This window comes from Bombina bombina, chromosome 5 (assembly GCF_027579735.1).
Source record: "Bombina bombina isolate aBomBom1 chromosome 5, aBomBom1.pri, whole genome shotgun sequence".
Lineage (NCBI taxonomy): Eukaryota > Metazoa > Chordata > Amphibia > Anura > Bombinatoridae > Bombina > Bombina bombina.
In genome coordinates this window covers 1128265118-1128281572 of record NC_069503.1, presented here as the reverse complement: position 1 = coordinate 1128281572, position 16455 = coordinate 1128265118, and the positions used below count along the sequence as shown (strand labels likewise).

The 16455-nt window shown below is 37.5% G+C and overlaps 1 protein-coding gene across 4 annotated transcripts in view; it reads right to left on the bottom strand.

Annotated features, from left to right (window-relative positions):
• Window positions 1–433: 433 nt before the first annotated feature.
• Window positions 434–16455, bottom strand: part of LOC128661181 (lymphocyte antigen 6E-like) — a 50122-nt gene continuing 34100 nt past the window's right edge. For 2 of the 4 annotated variants that reach the window (XR_008402608.1, XM_053715420.1), the window contains exons 2-3: window positions 10554–10676; window positions 434–765 (exon numbers count right to left, since the gene is read on the bottom strand). Coding sequence is in view for 2 of the 4 variants with exons in the window: in XM_053715420.1 (XP_053571395.1) it covers window positions 554–765; window positions 10554–10676 (335 nt within the window). In the remaining 2 variants the exon portion in view is untranslated. Of the gene's footprint in view, window positions 766–10522; window positions 10677–16455 lie in introns of all 4 variants that reach the window. The other 2 variants (XR_008402609.1, XM_053715421.1) reach the window with 2 other exon arrangements.

Sequence of the window (16455 nt, the reverse complement as noted above, 5' to 3'; positions counted from 1 at the left end):
TAAGTTCTTACATAAATTATGTTTTAGCCTTTTCACTGTCAAATGTAATTCATAATTAAATAAAACAGATTGATAAGCCAATTAATGGGGAACAATGCAGTAAGGAATCCAGCAACACTGTGCTCGCTGCCAGGAAGGAGACACCTGCACAGGTAATCCAAATAGCAAAATAAGTGCTGCAGCACCAGAAATATAAATTTATTGAGGACAAGAGAAAAAAATCACAACGTTTCAGGACTGAGCTCTTAGTTTCTTTACAAGACTAAGGGCTGAGTCCCGAGACGTTGTCATTTTTTTTCTCTTGTCCTTAATAAATGTATATTTCTGGTGCTGCTGCTCTTCTTTTGCTGTTTCCGATTCCTGGTGAGCAAAGTGGTGGTCGTCTAACAGTGAACGGTATAGATTTACAGACAAGAATTTTATAGTTCACACATTTATTTATGTTTTAATTATATTTTTATTGATTAAAACCAATAGATAATATAATCTAAATGATATCTGACAACTTGTTGGAGAACTAAATGCTGGATCCTCGGGGCCGTTGTCCTGCACATCAGAGAGAGGATTTCCCCAGCAGAGCCAGGAAGAGCCCCACAGACAGAGCGAGGATGCCAGAGCTGGATTTCACACTGGAGGCACCACTGGTGTTGCACAAATTCGTGTTACAGCAGGAGACTGAAGTAGAAGCCAATGAAAGATCCACATTGAGTGCTGTGCAGGCTGAGGCACATTCCTTAGTGATGGAGGTTTTAGAATAGCTACCTGCTGATCATGAAAGAAAATTACAAAATAAAAATCAACCTCTCTGTGGACTTGTGACATGGTGTCTGTCATTATAAGGTGCCCCTCCTCCTCCTTATTTCACAAGCAAGCTACAAAACGTGCTGCACTATACACATGGTGTAGGGCTGGAGCTGTGGTGGCATATCACTAACATGAGAAGATGGCTCCGTTTACATATAGTTTGTCTGCTAGTCCGGTGAGGTAGCTCAGTTAGTAAATGCCCTGACTACAAAAAAAGCCTGTTTAAAAGATCCAAGGTCACAGGTTTAAATCACGGCAGGGCCGACTCAGCCCTTCATCCTTCCGAGGTCGATAAAATGAGTACCATTAAATTGGGTAATAATAACAACTATTACTATTCAGCTGCTGAATTTGGTTAATTCTGAGAGTGAGTGCTGAAAAAGCGCTTTGAGTCCCAGTGGGAGAAAGGCGCTATATAAATACTAGTTATTATTAGTCTTATAGACAAGATTATAAAACCACATCACACATATTGTCTGAACACATATTGTCTAATGGGATAGTAAACCACTAGTAATTATTATATAACATGTTTAGTTATATGTAGTAAAACAACTTTGCAATATACATTAATTTCTTTCATGTAATTGGCAAGAGTCCATGAGCTAGTGACATATGGGATATACAATCCTACCAGGAGGGGCAAAGTTTCCCAAACCTCAAAATGCCTATAAATACACCCCTCACCACACCCACAATTCAGTTTTACAAACTTTGCCTCCTATGGAGGTGGTGAAGTAAGTTTGTGCTAAGATTTCTACGTTGATATGCGCTTCTCAGCATTGTTGAAGCCCGATTCCTCTCAGAGTACAGCGAATGTCAGAGGGACGTGAAGGGAGTATCACTTATTTAAATACAATGATTTCCCTAACGGGGATCTATTTCATAAGTTCTCTGTTATTGGTCGTAGAGATTCATCTCCTACCTCAGATCGACGATATACTCTCAATTTACCATTACCTCTACTAATAACTGTTTTAGTACTGGTTTGGCTATCTGCTATATGTGGATGGGTGTCTTTTGGTAAGTATGTTTTCATTACTTAAGACACTCTCAGCTATGGTTTGGCACTTTATGCATTTATATAAAGTTCTAAATATATGTATTGTACTTATATTTGCCATGAGTCAGGTTCATGTATTTCCTTCTACAGACTGTCAGTTTCATATTTGGGAATGTAAACATTTTAAGAAATTTATTTCTTACCTGGGGTTTAGTCTTTTTTCAAATTGACTACTTCTTGCAATTGCGGGTATTAGGCCCGCGGGTGCGTCAAATGCTAAACTTTATTGCGTCATTTTTGGATCGAACATTTTTTGACACGAAAAAAAAGTACGTTTTAGGCAACTTCGTAATTTCCGGTGTCATACGTGACGCCAAGCCCTTCACGTGACGCAAGTGTGTAATTTCCAGTCATTTTTGGCAACAAAAAAGTTTACGTTACATTGTGCGTCATACTTGGTGCCAAATTTTTTCATTATTTCAATACCCCATTGATGTTTGCCTCTTGCTTTCTTCTCTATCAGAGGCCTATGCTTTTGCATTTTTTCCCATTCCTGAAACTGTCATTTAAGGAAATAGATAATTTTGCTTTATATGTTGTTTTTTCTCTTACATTGAGCAAGATGTCCCAATCTGATCCTGTCTCAGAAGTTTCTGCTGGAACATTGCTGCGTGACATCGGTTCTACCAAAGCTAAGTGCATTTGTTGTAAAATTGTAGAAATTATTCCACCGAATGTCATTTGTAATAGTTGTCATGATAAACTTTTACATGCAGATAGTGTTTCTATCAGTAATAGTACATTGCCAGTTGCAGTTCCTTCAACTTCTAAAGTGCATGATTTACCTGTAAATTTTAAAGAATTTATTTCTGATTCTATTATGAAGGCTTTGTCTGCATTTCCACCTTCTAATAAACGTAAAAGGTCTTTTAAAACTTCTCATTTAGCTGATGAAATTTCAAATGACCAACAACATAATAATTCATCCTCTTCTGATGAGGATCTATCTGAAACAGAAGATCTTTCCTCAGATATTGACACTGACAAATCTACTTATTTATTTAAAATAGAGTATATGCGTTCTTTATTAAAAGAAGTGTTAATTACTTTGGATATTGAGGTAACCAGTCCTATTGACATTCAGTCTAATAAACGTTTAAATGCTGTTTTTAAACCTCCTGTGGTTTCCCCAGGGGTTTTTCCCATTCCTGAGGCTATTTCTGATATGATTTCTAGGGAATGGAATAAGCCAGGTACTTCTTTTATTCCTTCTTCAAGGTTTAAAAAAGTGTATCCTTTACCAGCAAAATCTATAGAGTTTTGGGAAAAAATCCCCAAAGTTGATGGGGCTATTTCTACTCTTGCTAAACGTACCACTATTCCTATGGAAGATAGCACTTCCTTTAAGGATCCTTTAGATAGGAAGCTTGAATCTTATCTAAGGAAGGCCTATTTATATTCAGGTCATCTTCTCAGACCTGCTATTTCTTTGGGTGATGTTGCAGCTGCATCAACTTTCTGGTTGGAAAATTTAGCGCAACATGAATTGGATTCTGACATATCTAGCATTGTTCGCTTACTGCAACATGCTAATCATTTTATTTGTGATGCCATTTTTGATATTATCAAAACTGATGTTAGATCCATGTCTTTAGCTGTATTAGCTAGAAGAGCTTTGTGGCTTAAATCTTGGAATGCTGATATGACATCTAAATCTAGATTACTATCTCTTTCTTTCCAAGGTAATAATTTATTTGGTTCTCAGTTGGATTCTATTATTTCAACTATTACTGGGGGAAAAGGAATTTTTTTGCCTCAGGATAAAAAACCTAAGGGTAAATCTAAGGCTTCAAACCGTTTTTTTTCCTTTCGTCAGAATAAGGAACAAAAACTCAATCCTCCCCCAAGGATTCTGCTTCCAATTGGAAGCCTTCCTCAAATTGGAATAAATCCAAGCCATTTAGGAAACCAAAGTCAGCCCCTAAGTCCGCATGAATGTGCGGCCCTCATTCCAGCTCAGCTGGTAGGGGGCAGATTAAGGTTTTTTCAAGGATTTTTGGATAAATTCTGTCAAAAATCTTTGGATTCAGAGCATTGTCTCTCAAGGGTATTGAATAGGATTCAGAGTAAGACCTCCTGTGAGAAGATTTTTTCTCTCACGCATCCCTGTAAATCCAGTAAAAGCTCAGGCTTTTCTGAAATGTGTTTCAGACCTGGAGTCTTCAGGGGTAATCATGCCAGTTCCTCCTCAGGAACAAGATTTGGGGTTTTATTCAAACCTATTCATTGTACCAAAGAAAGAAGATTTATTCAGACCAGTTCTGGATCTAAAAATTTTGAATCGTTATGTAAGAGTACCAACTTTCAAGATGGTGACTATAAGGACTATTCTGCCTTTTGTTCAGCAATAGACTTGCAGGATGCATACCTTCATATTCTGATTCATCCAGAACACTTTCAGTTTCTGAGATTCTCTTTTCTAGACAAGCATTACCAATTTGTTGCTCTTCCATTTGGCCTAGCAACAGCTCCAAGAATCTTTTCAAAGGTTCTGGGTGCCCTACTATCTGTAATCAGAGAACATGGTATTGCGGTGTTTCCTTATTTGGATGATATCTTGGTACTAGCTCAGTCTTTACGTTCTGCAGAATCTCACACGAATCAACTAGTGTTGTTTCTTCGGAAACATGGTTGGAGGATCAATTTACCAAAACGTTTCTTGATTCCTCAGACAAGGGTCACCTTTTTAGGCTTCCGGATAGATTCAGTGTCCATGACTCTGTCTCTAACAGACAAGAGACGTTTAAATTGGTTGCAGCATACCAGCACCTTCAGTCTCAGTTTTTCTCTTCAGTGGCTATGTGCATGGAAGTTTTAGTTCTCATGACTGCAGCTTCGGAGGCAATCCCCTTTGCTCGTTTTCACATGAGACCTCTACAGCTTTGTATGCTGAATCAATGGTGCAGGGATTATACAAAGATATCACAATTATTATCCTTGAATCCCAATGTACGACACTCTCTGATATGGTGGATAGATTACCATCGTTTGGTTCAAGGGACTTCTTTTGTTCACCCAACCTGGACTGTGATCTCAACAGATGCGAGTCTTTCAGGTTGGGGAGCTGTTTGGGGATCTCTGACAGCACAAGGGGTTTGGAAATCTCAAGAGGCGAGATTACCAATAAATATTTTAGAACTCTGTGCAATTTTCAGGGCTCTTCAGTTCTGGCCTCTTTGTTTTCAGACAGACAATATCACAACTGTGGCTTATGTCAATCATCAGGGTGGGACTCACAGTCTTCAAGCTATGAAAGAAGTATCTCGGATACTTGCTTGGGCGGAATCCAGCTCCTGTCTAATCGCTGCGGTGCATATTCCAGGTGTAGACAATTGGGAGGTGGATTATCTCAGCAGTCACACTTTACATCCAGGGGAGTGGTCTCTCCATCCAGATGTGTTTTCTCAGATTGTTCAGATGTTGGGTCTTCCAGAGATAGATCTCATGGCCTCTCATCTAAACAAGAAACTTCCCAGATACCTGTCCAGGTCCAGGGATGTTCAGGCGGAAGCAGTGGATGCGCTGACACTTCCTTGGCGTTATCATCCTGCTTACATCTTTCCGCCTCTAGTTCTCCTTCCAAGAGTGATCTCCAAAATCATCATGGAACAGTCTTTTGTGTTGCTGGTGGCTCCAGCATGGCCACACAGGTTTTGGTATGCGGATCTGGTTCGGATGTCCAGTTGCCCGCCTTGGCCACTTCCGTTACGGCCGGATCTACTATCTCAAGGTCTGTTTTTCCATCAGGATCTCAAATCATTAAATTTGAAGGTATGGAAATTGAACGCTTAGTTTTAAGTCATAGAGGTTTCTCTGACTCAGTGATTAATACTATGTTACAAGCTCGTAAATCTGTTTCTAGAAAGATTTATTATAGAGTTTGGAAGACTTACATTTCATGGTGTTCTTCTCATAAATTCTCCTGGCATTCTTTTAGAATTCCTAGAATTTTGCAGTTTCTTCAGGATGGTTTGGATAAGGGTTTGTCTGCAAGTTCCTTGAAAGGACAAATCTCTGCTCTTTCTGTTTTATTTCACAGAAAGATTGCTATACTTCCTGATATACACTGTTTTGTACAGGCTTTAGTTTGTATTAAGCCTGTCATTAAGTCAATTTCTCCTCCTTGGAGTCTTAATTTGGTTCTGAAGGCTTTACAGGCTCCTCCATTTGAACCTATGCATTCTTTGGACATTAAACTACTTTCTTGGAAAGTGTTTTTCATTTTGGCTATCTCTTCTGCTAGAAGATTTTCTTAGCTATCTGCTCTTTCTTCTGAGTCTCCTTTTCTGATTTTTCATCAGGATAAGGCAGTTTTGCAGACTTATTTTCAATTTTTACCTAAGGTTGTGAATTCTAACAACATTAGTAGAGAAATTGTTGTCCCTTCTTTATATCCTAATCCTAAGAATTCTTTGGAGAGATCCTTACATTCTTTGGATGTGGTAAGAGCTTTGAAATATTATGTGGAAGCTACTAAAGATTTCAGGAAGACTTCCAGTCTATTTGTTTTATTTTCTGGTACTAGGAAAGGTCAGAAGGCTTCTGCTATTTCCTTGGCTTCTTGGTTGAAACTTTTGATTCATCAAGCTTATTTGGAGTCGGGTCAAGCCCCACCTCAGAGAATTACAGCTCATTCTACTAGATCAGACTCCACTTTGTGGGCTTTTAAGAATGAAGCTTCAGTTGATCAGATTTGCAAAGCGGCAACTTGGTCCTCTTTGCATACATTTACTAAATTCTACCATTTTGATGTATTTGCTTCTTCGGAAGCAGTTTTTGGTAGAAAAGTTCTTCAGGCAGCTATTTGTTTGATTCTTCTGCTTTTGATTTAAGTTTTTTTCTTTCAAAAGTGAAAAGAAACTTATTTTTTTGGGTTGCGGATTATTTTTTCAGCGGAATATGGCTGTTTTTATTTTATTCCCTCCCTCTCTAGTGACTCTTGAGTGGAAGACTCCACATCTTGGGTATTGATATCCCATATGTCACTAGCTCATGGACTCTTGCCAATTACATGAAAGAAAACATAATTTATTTAAGAATTTACCTGATAAAATAATTTCTTTCATATTGGAAAGAGTCCATGAGGCCCACCCTTTTTATGGTGGTTATGATTTTTTGTATAAAGCACAATTATTTCCAAATTTCCTTTGTTGATGCTTTCTACTCCTTTCTTTGTTACCCCACTGCTTTGCTATTCGTTAAACTGAATTGTGGGTGTGGTGAGGGGTGTATTTATAGGCATTTTGAGGTTTGGGAAACTTTGCCCCTCCTGGTAGGATTGTATATCCCATATGTCACTAGCTCATGGACTCTTGCCAATATGAAAGAAATGAATTTATCAGGTAAATTCTTACGTAAATTATGTTTTATTTTGCCCCTTTTCCATGTAATTTAGCTCTGAGCTGGAAATGCGTGCTGCAGATAAAAACAGAAAAACAATGCATTTTGTACTAACACTATGACCATGTCTAGCCTTGCAGTCTGTAAACGCAAGCCCCGATTGCCTCCTGCAAATAAGATAAGGAGTGGCTGGAGTTTGGATTTTTGTAAAACAATTGCAGCTAACAGAATGTTAATTTGTTTTAAAAATGTTTAAATTTGGCTGATGTTATTTTAAACAAATACAACATAAATGTCTTCATTTACTAATGTTTACCTTTATTATTGTTTATTTTTTTGTCTTCCCCATAGCCAGGGCTGGATTGGCCTACCAGGAGATTTCCCGGTGGGCTGCAGCAGCTTGGCATTGAAATCTACGATTTAAAGGGGTGATTAATTGATACAATTGGTTTGTAGTTTTAAGCAGACTAGTACTCTGGTGACAAATAGTGTCACTATAGTACTTATATGAGGCGCCTAGGAGTAACAAACAGGAACTGGTAAAAGAATTTGATATGTTAGTCTATAAATGGCTATAGGCAGTAATATACAATATAGTATCTATGATATACAAACAATCAGTCCAGTATGGAATGGCATAAGAAGGGAAAGTCCTTAATATCCGTTATGTGAAGTCCCAGAAGAGATATTTTCAGATAGAAGGGCCGCTCCTCTAGGGTGTCACGCCACGACACAAGTGAAAAGAATCTAGACAAATCAGAATAGAGGGCGCCACATGGTGCAGATCAGATGGTAAATGATATAACAAGCAAAGAGGACATAAGAATCCTACTCACGAGATGTAAAGCACAGATGTGCAAAACCAGCAATCCGGAACCACTAGTCGTCCGGTAGACCAATGGATGTTATCACAAGGGCGAATCCTCGTCTCACCAGGGAGAGTCCAGGGATGCCTTAAGCAGGAGTCAATCAGCAGTGAGGGAATCCAACGGTGACCAGTCCCACACCTCAAGCAGCTGTAAAGGTGACTTAAGACAGCTCCAAAAGAGGTCAACAATTCAAGGATAAAAAAGGTCGGCAGCAAGTGAGGAGATAAATAAATCTTAAAATGTTATTAAAATAGTAAAAACAAAAGCAGGCTGTATAACAAACAAACTCACAGCTGCCATATTTAAACCCTAAACAACCAATCAAATTGAAGAGAAAAAGCACACCCTTACCAGGTTGTACCAAGTACACATAGGGGGAGTGGTAAAAAATAATAAAATATAAATATACAACATATAAAAATCTAAACATAACATATGATATAATAAACAATTAATGAACAATATACTTGCTCCATAAGACAACTAATCACCAATAATATGTATGATATGACAAATTAGTTCTTGCAATCAAAAAATAAATAACACCAGACAAAACATACTGGTAATGGTACATCCCAATGGTTAGTAAGAATGAATGATAAAAACGTATCTGTCCTATCAAAATAAAAATTCATATTAATATTGCTACTATAAGCTATTAGTAAGGGAAGATAAATAAATAATTATATAACCATGTGTGATTAAAATAAAGAGTGTTCTACATGTCCACTTTGATGTGGTGTCAAGTGTAAAGAGAGGAGGGGGGCGTGTACTAAGCATACGTGATGTTAGGAAAAAAACAGAACTAAAAAAACTAAACTAAGCTAACTAAACGTCTTTACTAAAATGCATAAGTAAATATATTTACAGATATTGTTATGCAAGTAGAACAATGATAAAAGTACTCCGCTGGGCCAATTCTATAGAATATACGAGAACTAAGTTGTCTATGCAACAAGGGGAGTGGAAACACATCATCGGTGTCAGTGTGATGGGGCGTGGTAGAATAAACATAACATAAATAGAAAAATCGGGTTTTCTATTAATGTTATGTTTATTCTACCACGCCCCATCACACTGACACCGATGATGTGTTTCCACTCCCCTTGTTGCATAGACAACTTAGTTCTCGTATATTCTATAGAATTGGCCCAGCGGAGTACTTTTATCATTGTTCTACTTGCATAACAATATCTGTAAATATATTTACTTATGCATTTTAGTAAAGACGTTTAGTTAGCTTAGTTTAGTTTTTTTAGTTCTGTTTTTTCCTAACATAACGTATGCTTAGTACACGCCCCCTCCTCTCTTTACACTTGACACCACATCAAAGTGGACATGTAGAACACTCTTTATTTTAATCACACATGGTTATATAATTATTTATTTATCTTCCCTTACTAATAGCTTATAGTAGCAATATTAATATGAATTTTTATTTTGATAGGACAGATACGTTTTTATCATTCATTCTTACTAACCATTGGGATGTACCATTACCAGTATGTTTTGTCTGGTGTTATTTATTTTTTGATTGCAAGAACTAATTTGTCATATCATACATATTAATGGTGATTAGTTGTCTTATGGAGCAAGTATATTGTTCATTAATTGTTTATTATATCATATGTTATGTTTAGATTTTTATATGTTGTATATTTATATTTGATTATTTTTTACCACTCCCCCTATGTGTACTTGGTACGACCTGGTAAGGGTGTGCTTTTTCTCTTCAATTTGATTGGTTGTTTAGGGTTTAAATATGGCAGCTGTGAGTTTGTTTGTTATACAGCCTGCTTTTGTTTTTACTATTTTAATAACATTTTAAGATTTATTTATCTCCTCACTTGCTGCCGACCTTTTTTATCCTTGAATTGTTGACCTCTTTTGGAGCTGTCTTAAGTCACCTTTCCAGCTGCTTGAGGTGTGGGACTGGTCACCGTTTGATTCCCTCACTGCTGATTGACTCCTGCTTAAGGCATCCCTGGACTCTCCCTGGTGAGACGAGGATTCGCCCTTGTGATAACATCCATTGGTCTACCGGACGACGAGTGGTTCCGGATTGCTGGTTTTGCACATCTGTGCTTTACATCTCGTGAGTAGGATTCTTATGTCCTCTTTGCTTGTTATATCATTTACCATCTGATCTGCACCATGTGGCGCCCTCTATTCTGATTTGTCTGGTTTGTAGTTTTGCTATATAACACCAATCTGGCATTTTTGTTTAATACAAAGTAATATAATGTTATTATGAAATAATATTAGGGGTGGAGTATCCCAGAAATGTCCTTTGAGAAATATGGGGCTTGTGCATTCTACTGACTCAACATAAAATAAGGCTGGTCTTCATATTTTTCCATGGCTGCTTTTTATTCCCATTCCGGCCCTGCCCATAGCACACGACTAATAACAGTCATAACACCCTATACCATGTCTTGCTAGTTACCAGGTCTCGCTAGTAAAAGTAAGGTTCTTACGAGACTTAACACTCAGAACAGATGTCTTGCAGTAGGAGTCAGTTCCAGCAGTACAGTTAACGGCCGTCATGCAGTTACTGTTGCTGCCCTCGTTGGTGCATGTGTAACATGATAAGGAATATGCTGCAAATAGATAATAAAGAAGTGTTGGTAAAAAAATAAGTGTTTTTTGTACATTATTATTATAAGACACCAACATATTCTAAATATAAATTAGCATTCCCATACAGTCATCCTGTTCCATCTAGGTATTTACAATCTGGGTAATTAAAGGGACAATCTACTCCATAATGTTTATTGTTTAAAAAGATAGATCCCTTTGTTACCCATTCCCCAATTTTGCATAACCAACACGGTTATATCAATTTACTTTTTACCTCTGTTATAACCTTGTATTTAAGCCTCTGCAAACTGCCCCTTATCTCAGTTCATTTGACAGACTTGCATTTTAGACAATCAGTGCTGACTTATAAATAACTCCTCCGGAGTGAGCGCAATGTTATCTATATGACACACATGAACTAGCACCGTCCAGCAGTGAAAAACTGTTGAAATGCACTGAGATAAGAGGTAGTACAACGGTTTACAAATTAGCATATGAGCCTACATAGGTTTAGCTTTCTACAAAGAATACCTAGAGAACAAAGTAAGTTGGAAAGTTGTTTAAAATTGCATGCCCTGACTGAGTCATGAAAGTTTAATTTTGTCTTGACTGTCTCTTTAATCTGATAAAGAAAAGATGGAAGAGAATTACTTGTTTGTTGGTCCTGAACATAGAGACCATGAAATTAATATTATTATGGAGTTGAGTGATGTGTCTTGTATTTCTGAAAGATTAGGACAAACCAGTAAAAAGTTAGTAATTAAAAAAATATTCTTTCATGATTCAGATAGATTATGCATTTTTAAACGACTGTCCAATTTACTCCTGTTATCAATTTTGCTTCATTATCTTGTTATCTTTTATTGAAGAAGCAGCAATGCACTCCTGGGAGCTAGCTGAACACATTTTTTAAGCCAATGGAAATGGGAATACAAGTTAAGCCACCAATCAGAAGCTTGCCCCTGAGCCTATATAGATATGCTTTTCATTAAATGATACCAAGAGAATGAAGCAAATTAGATAATAGAAGTAAATGTAAACATTGTTTAAAATTGTATGTTCTATCCAAATCATGAAAGAAACAAATTTGGGTTTCATGTCCCAAACATGGGTTTTAGCCTTGTAATTAAAAACTGCTTAGATTTGCTCGAATTTGTATACAATTTCTTTGTTTTAAATGACATGATTTCCAAATACAGACAATTTCATTAATTTACTGCTGCGTATTATTTTGTTTAAAGGACATTAAACAGTAGAGAAATGCTAGACAGAATAATGCATTTAAACAAAATTAGCCTGGGGGATGATATTCAGATGTAAATTATATTATAAAAATGTAAGTGTAAAGTTTGTGTCCGTAAAGTAATGGCCACTGCCTAAGTATTGCCAGGTGTCCAGTATTCAGCTGCACAGTACAGTATCTCACCAGGCTGTCCAGTAAAATATCAACAGATATACTAAACATGGGTTAAAGTGAATGTAAAGTTTAATGAGAAAGTTCCCAGATTTTAAAAATAATCTTAAAAACAGGGGCACTTTAATTCATTAACATTAAATTTATGCGTTTTTTTTTAAATACTTATCTTTTTCCTTATGGCAGCAGACCGGCGATCTTCCTCCTGCAGCTCCTGGTATGAATTTAATTCATACCAGAAAAGGTTTTTTTTACTAAGGAAAATATCCAGACATTTAATTTGGTTTACTTCTTTGAAAGGGTGATTAACTATACCTTGAACTGGTCTAATGATCCAAAGCAATTCAGATTTTTCTAAAATGATTTTATAGCATAAAAAGGTGCTATATGTCTCAATACTCTGATGTAGATATGGGATATTCTGTTAAGTATTGCTTAGAAATAATAAAATGGCATCCGCAAATAGCAACAAAACCAATTTCTTACCTCCTAAGTGAATCATTTTCAACTCTTGTCTTAAAAAAATTGCAAGCAATTACAAAGATACATTACAAAGATAAAGTAAAGGAGAGAGAGGGCAGCCTTGTCAGATGCCTCTCCGTAAAATAAATCTAACTGAGGTATCTCCATTAACTATAATAGTGGTAGATGGATTTCAAAAAACAAATAAACAAAATGTTTAAAATGCTGTAGGCACTTCACTTTTCTCACATAAACATTCAAAATTCTTGCTTAATCTCCTGCCCTTAATGGTAAACATTTAAGAATACTATGTTAAAATCAAGTCTAGCCATTGTATTAAGGGACATTAAAATGTCCTTATCAGTCAGTAAACTCTCCAGCGCTACAGAATTTTGCAGCTTAATACAGATAAATGATAATAATGATAATAAATAGATACCTTGGCATTAGTGATGTCGCGAACTTAATAATTTTGGTTCGCGAACGGCGGACTCGAACTTCCGTTATTGTTCGCGAACCGCCATTGACTTCAATAGGCAGGCAAACTTTAAAACCTACAAGCACTTTTTCTGGCCACAATAGTCATGGAAAAGTTGTTTCAAGGGGACTAACACCGGGACTGTGGCATGCTGGAGGGGGATCCCTGGCAAAACTCCCATGGAAAATTACATAGTTGATGCAGAGTCTGCTTTTAACCCATAAAGGGCCTAAATCACATAACATCCCCAAATTGTTTGCAATAACGTGCTTTAAAACATCAGTTATGATGTTGTATCTATCAGGTAGTGTAAGTGTTACAGCCGCTTCACTGTGACAGAGCAAACTCCAAGTGTAACGCACCGCAAACAACCGCAAACAGTCCATTTGCACAATCACGAGATAGATTTGATAGATAGATACATAGATTACATAGCTCGATCGATGCAATATACATATGATCGATACAAATTACATAGATCAATAGATGCAATATACATTTAATAGATACGAATTACATCGATCAATAGATGCAATATCCATTTGATAGATACGAATGTTATCGATCCAAAGATGCAATATACATTTGATAGATACGAATTACATCAATGAAAAGATGCAATATACATTCTATAGATACGAATTACATCGATCAATAGATGCAATATACATTTGATAGATACGTTTGATAGTTCGATCGATTTGATAGATAAATAGATTTGAAATATATATAATTTCCCTGACAGAGTATAACAATAAGACATGCGGTCTGTGAGTGACCCGTGGTGTGTTAATTAGTACTATTCTTAGCAGTTTACTACAACCTGTTACTCCCCCTATCGGGGGAGGTCTATATGGCCTTCATTTTTGGAACCGGGAGATGGAAGAAGATGATTGGTCTGTCCTCCTACTTCAAATTTGTCAAAAACACAAGTGGCTGTCTCAAAACAGTCTGGACACAAGATAGATAGGATAGATAGATATACATAGATTGATAGTTAGATAGAATTGACAGAAGAGAAATAGATAGATTTGTTAGATATATAATTACCCTGACAAAGTATAATAATTAAACATGCGGTCTTGGACCCATGGTAACTAGGTTGTGTTAAGTAGTACTATTCTTAGCACTTTCATCCCTGTAACTCCCCCGGGGGAGGTCTATATGGTATGCATGATTACCCTGACAAACTATAATAACAAAACATGCGGTCTGGGACCCATGGTGGTTCTGGTATAACTAGGTTTTCTTAACTATTACTATTCTTCCCAGTTTAATCCCTGTGATTGATCTGTCCTCCTACTGCAAATTTTTCCAAAACACAAGTGGCTGTCTCAAAGCAGTCCAGACATAAGATAGATAGATATACATAGATTGATAGTTAGATAGAATCGACAGAAGAGAAATAGATAGATTTTTTAGATATATAATACCCTGACAAAGTATAATAATTAAACATGCGGTCTGGGACCCATGGTATATAGGTCTATATGGCCTGCATGATTACCCTGACAAAGTATAACAACAAGACATGCGGTGTTGGACCAATGGTAACTAGCTTGTGTTAATTAGTACTTTTCTTAGCACTTTAATCCCTGTTACCCCCCACCCTATCGGGAGAGGTCTATATGGCCTGCCTGATTACCCTTACAAAATATAATAATAAGACATGTGGTCTGGGACCCATGGTAACTAGGTTGTGTTTTAAGTAGTACTATTCTTAGCACTTTAATCTCTGTAACTCCCCCTATCGGGGGAGGTCTATACGGCCTGCATGATTACCCATACAAAATATAATAATAAGACATCTGCTCTGGGTCTGGGACCCATGGTAAGGTTGTTTTAAGTAGTACTCTTCTTAGCATTTTAATACCTGTTACTCACCCTATCGGGGGAGGTCTATATGGCCTGCATGATTACCCTAACAAAATATAATAATAAGACATATGCTCTGGGACCCATGGTAAGTTTGTCTTAAGTAGTACTGTTCTTAGCATTTCAATACCTGTTACTCACCCTATCGGGGGAGGTCTATATGGCCTGCATGATTACCCTTACAAAATATAATAATAAAACATATGCTCTGGGACCCATGGTAACTAGGTTGTGTTAAGTAGTACTGTTGTTATTAGTTTAATACCTGTTACAACAGCGAATGGTGGGAGGTCTATATGGCCTGCATGATTAGCCGCACCCAACCCAAAAAAAAGCCAAGCGGTCTTGGACTAAGACCCATGGCTAACTCGGTTGTTTCAAGTAGTACTATTCTTAGCACTTTTATCCCTGTTACTTCCAGGCCTCTCGGGGGTGGTCTACATGGCCATCATGTTTAGCCGAACAAAATACAACAATCAAACCTTGGCTCAGTCTTGCTAGGCCGTTAATTGGCTGTATTTTAGTAGTACTGTTCTTATTAGTTTAATACCTGATACAACACCGAATGGTGGCAGGTCTATATGGCCTGCATGATTAGCCGCACCCAAACCAAAAAAAAGCCAAGCGGTCTTGGACTAACACCCATGGCTAACTCGGTTGTTTCAAGTAGTACTATTCTTAGCACTTTCATCCCTGTTACTTCCAGGCCTCTCGGGGGTGGTCTACATGGCCATCATTATAAGCCTAACAAAATACAACAATAAAACCTTGTCTCAGTCTTGCTAGGCCGTTAATTGGCTGTATTTCGGTAGTACTGTTCTTATTAGTTTAATACCTGATACAACACCGAATGGTGGCAGGTCTATATGGCCTGCATGATTAGCCGCACCCAAACCCAAAAAAAGCCAAGCGGTCTTGGACTAACACCCATGGCTAACCCGGTTGTTTCAAGTAGTACTATTCTTAGCACTTTTATCCCTGTTACTTCCAGGCCTCTCGGGGCTGGTCTACATGGCCATCATGATAAGCCTAACAAAATACAACAATCAAACCTTGTCTCAGTCTTGCTAGGCCGTTAATTGGTTGTATTTCGGTAGTACTGTTCTTATTAGTTTAATACCTGATACAACACCGAATGGTGGCAGGTCTATATGGCCTGCATGATTAGCCGCACCCAAACCCAAAAAAAGCCAAGCGGTCTTGGACTAACACCCATGGCTAACCCGGTTGTTTCAAGTAGTACTATTCTTAGCACTTTTATCCCTTTTACTTCCAGGCCTCTCGGGGGTGGTCTACATGGCCATCATTATAAGCCTAACAAAATACAACAATCAAACCTTGGCTCAGTCTTACTAGGCCGTTAATTGGCTGTATTTTGGTAGTACTGTTCTTATTAGTTTAATACCTGATACAACACCGAATGGTGGCAGGTCTATATGGCCTGCATGATTAGCCGCACCCAAACCAAAAAAAAGCCAAGCGGTCTTGGACTAACACCCATGGCTAACTCGGTTGTTTCAAGTAGTACTATTCTTAGCACTTTCATCCCTGTTACTTCTAGGCCTCTCGG